At 55.7% G+C, this 2,305-nt stretch overlaps 1 protein-coding gene across 3 annotated transcripts in view; it reads left to right on the top strand.

Moving 5' to 3' along the window:
• The first annotated feature begins 1,954 nt into the window (after positions 1-1,954).
• Positions 1,955-2,305, top strand: part of CACNB2 (calcium voltage-gated channel auxiliary subunit beta 2) — a 422,908-nt gene continuing 422,557 nt past the window's right edge. For 2 of the 3 annotated variants that reach the window (XM_007446564.1, XM_007446561.1), the window contains exon 1: positions 1,971-2,090. In XM_007446564.1, coding sequence (XP_007446626.1) covers positions 1,971-2,090 — 120 coding nt within the window. Of the gene's footprint in view, positions 2,091-2,305 lie in introns of all 3 variants that reach the window. The other variant, XM_007446560.1, reaches the window with a different exon arrangement.

Genomic DNA, 2,305 nt, shown 5'->3' with positions numbered 1-2,305 from the left:
TTTTTTTTTTTTTTTTTTTTAAACAAATCTTAGCCAAGGTTTTGGGAAGGCTACTAGCCATGGCTACAAAGCAGAGGGTGCCCCCTTCCCTGGCTGGCTGGCCACCCACCCACATCCTAAACAACAGCTTCCCAGCTCTCCTGTCTGTTGCTTTTCGAAATGTGACTTTACTATTATCGTCGTTGTTGTTAACTAATTTTTCACTGCTTCTGTTTAACACTCAGTCAGGTTTTTCTCCCTATTTTGGAAATATGTATGTTTGTATGTATGTATGTATGTATGTATTTTTCTTCCATTTTTATTGCGATTTAATTGAAATACAACGCTGCATAAGTTTAAGGTGTACAGCATAATGATGCGACTTACATACACCACGAAATGATTATCACAATAAGTTTAGTGAACATCCATCATCTCGTATAGATACAAAATTTAAAAAACAGGAAAAAAATTTTCCTTGTGATGAGAACTTAGGATTTACCCTCCGGACAACTTTCGTATATAACAACAGACAGCAGTGTTCATTGCATTTATCACGTTGTACATTACATCCCTAGTACTTAGATATCTTATAACTGGGAGTTTTCACCTTTGACTGACTTCAGCTAACCCTCTGGTAACCACACATCTAGTCTCTTATTCTGGGAGTTTGTTTTTGAACCTTCAGTCACACTTAAATAAAAATGACAATTTGAACCCCGAAGATTAAGAAAATCAATGACATTTTGGATATGCCTAACCAACACCTGTTCTTTAAGCCTGACTCAAATCACTGTATGATGGAGGAGGATGCGTTTATCTTTGAGAAGAACAAGGACTGTATCCCATAATAATTTAATACACCATGGCAAAATATAAAAGGCAGCTGAAGCCTATGGTAGTAAATTTCCCTATGTATATTTCAGTATCCGGAACTGTCTACATTCAATTGTTACAAAACCACACCGATGCCGGGAAAACTTGTTTTACAGAAAGTTCCACTGTAGTAAAAGTTGTTGAAATACGAGCTACCCTGTAATACAAAAAATACGTCTTATTAGGAATAGCTGAACGTTATGCCGTAAAGGAAACATTCTTGCTACGGCTGCTACTCTCTTATCAAGAGTTCAGAATCCTAAGGAAATGCTTACACGTCCAAAATGGGATATTAAGACTTCTCAACTCTACAGAAGGAGGAAAGAAGCAGTTGGCAAAGATGTAGACAACCCGGAGCCATAAAGGGAAAACTTCGGATTTGGAAGTGGGTCGGTTTGGACCCAGGAGCCCAGGCCAGCTGCAGATTCGGGCGGGGCCGCAATCCTCGGGTCACCGGCGGCGTTTCTCTGCTGGCTCCTCGTCACTGCCGCCGTCCTGGGGCTCCAGCGGTCGATGGGGATGGGAGGTCCTCAGTAGACACTTGCTCCCCGGGGCCGCGCGAGGCCTTGACAGATTTCGGGCGTGCAGGGGCGCAGCAGTGCCTCCCGGGTCTCCGAGGCGAGCGACCTGTTCCCGCCCGCGGGCTCGTGGGGCGCGTAGGGGCTGGAGCTCGGCCGCCGGAGAAAGGAAGCCCCCGGCCGCGAGGCCTGGCTTTCGCGGCTTTGAAAACTTTCCAGTGCGCGTGCCACGGCGACGCGCAGCGGCTGCGCCGGGGCCCCGGCGGCCCGCGCCTCCCGCGGGCAACTTTTCGGCCTTTCGGTGGCCTGTCACTCTCGCCGGCCGACGCGCCTCCCCCTGGGCTCGCGCGGCCGGAGCGCCCTCCCTCTCGGCGAGGACCTGCCCCAGCGCCGGCGGCTCCAGTGCCCGCTCGGCGCTCGCCCTGCCCGCGCCCCCCGCCGCCCGGCTGCCCTGCGCCTCGCTCGCAACCTGGCCCGGCCGCGCCCCGAGCCCTGAGCGCCGCGAGCCCCGGGCGGCCCCTGCAGCGGGGGGCGGGGAACGGAGGAGGGGACCCGCCGCCGGGGGCCGGCTGCTGGCTCCCGGCCGACCGTTCGCCAATGGTCCAGAGCGACCTGTCCAAGTCGCCTCCCACAGCGGCGGCGGCGGTGGCGCAAGAGATCCCGATGGACCTGCCGGAGAACGCGGCTCCCGCGGGGGCGCTCGGAGCGGCCGCACAGGTAGCGAGAGCGCCGCGCCCGCCCCTTTCTTTGTGAGCCGCCCGGGCGCCGAGCTCCGTCTCTCCCGGCGCCGCCTCTGCCCGGATCCCTCGCCCGGCCGCTCGCTCCGGCCTGGGTCTCCCCCTCCGCCGCCTTCTCCTCCCCCCGCGCGTGGCCACCCCCTTCTCCCCTAAGGGCGCCGGCGCCCCTTCCCCCCCCCCCCCCCCCCCCCCCCC

The sequence above is a fragment of the Lipotes vexillifer genome, unplaced genomic scaffold (genome assembly GCF_000442215.2).
Source record: "Lipotes vexillifer unplaced genomic scaffold, Lipotes_vexillifer_v1.1 scaffold229, whole genome shotgun sequence".
NCBI lineage: Eukaryota > Metazoa > Chordata > Mammalia > Artiodactyla > Lipotidae > Lipotes > Lipotes vexillifer.
This window is presented reverse-complemented; position numbering and strand designations above follow the sequence as displayed.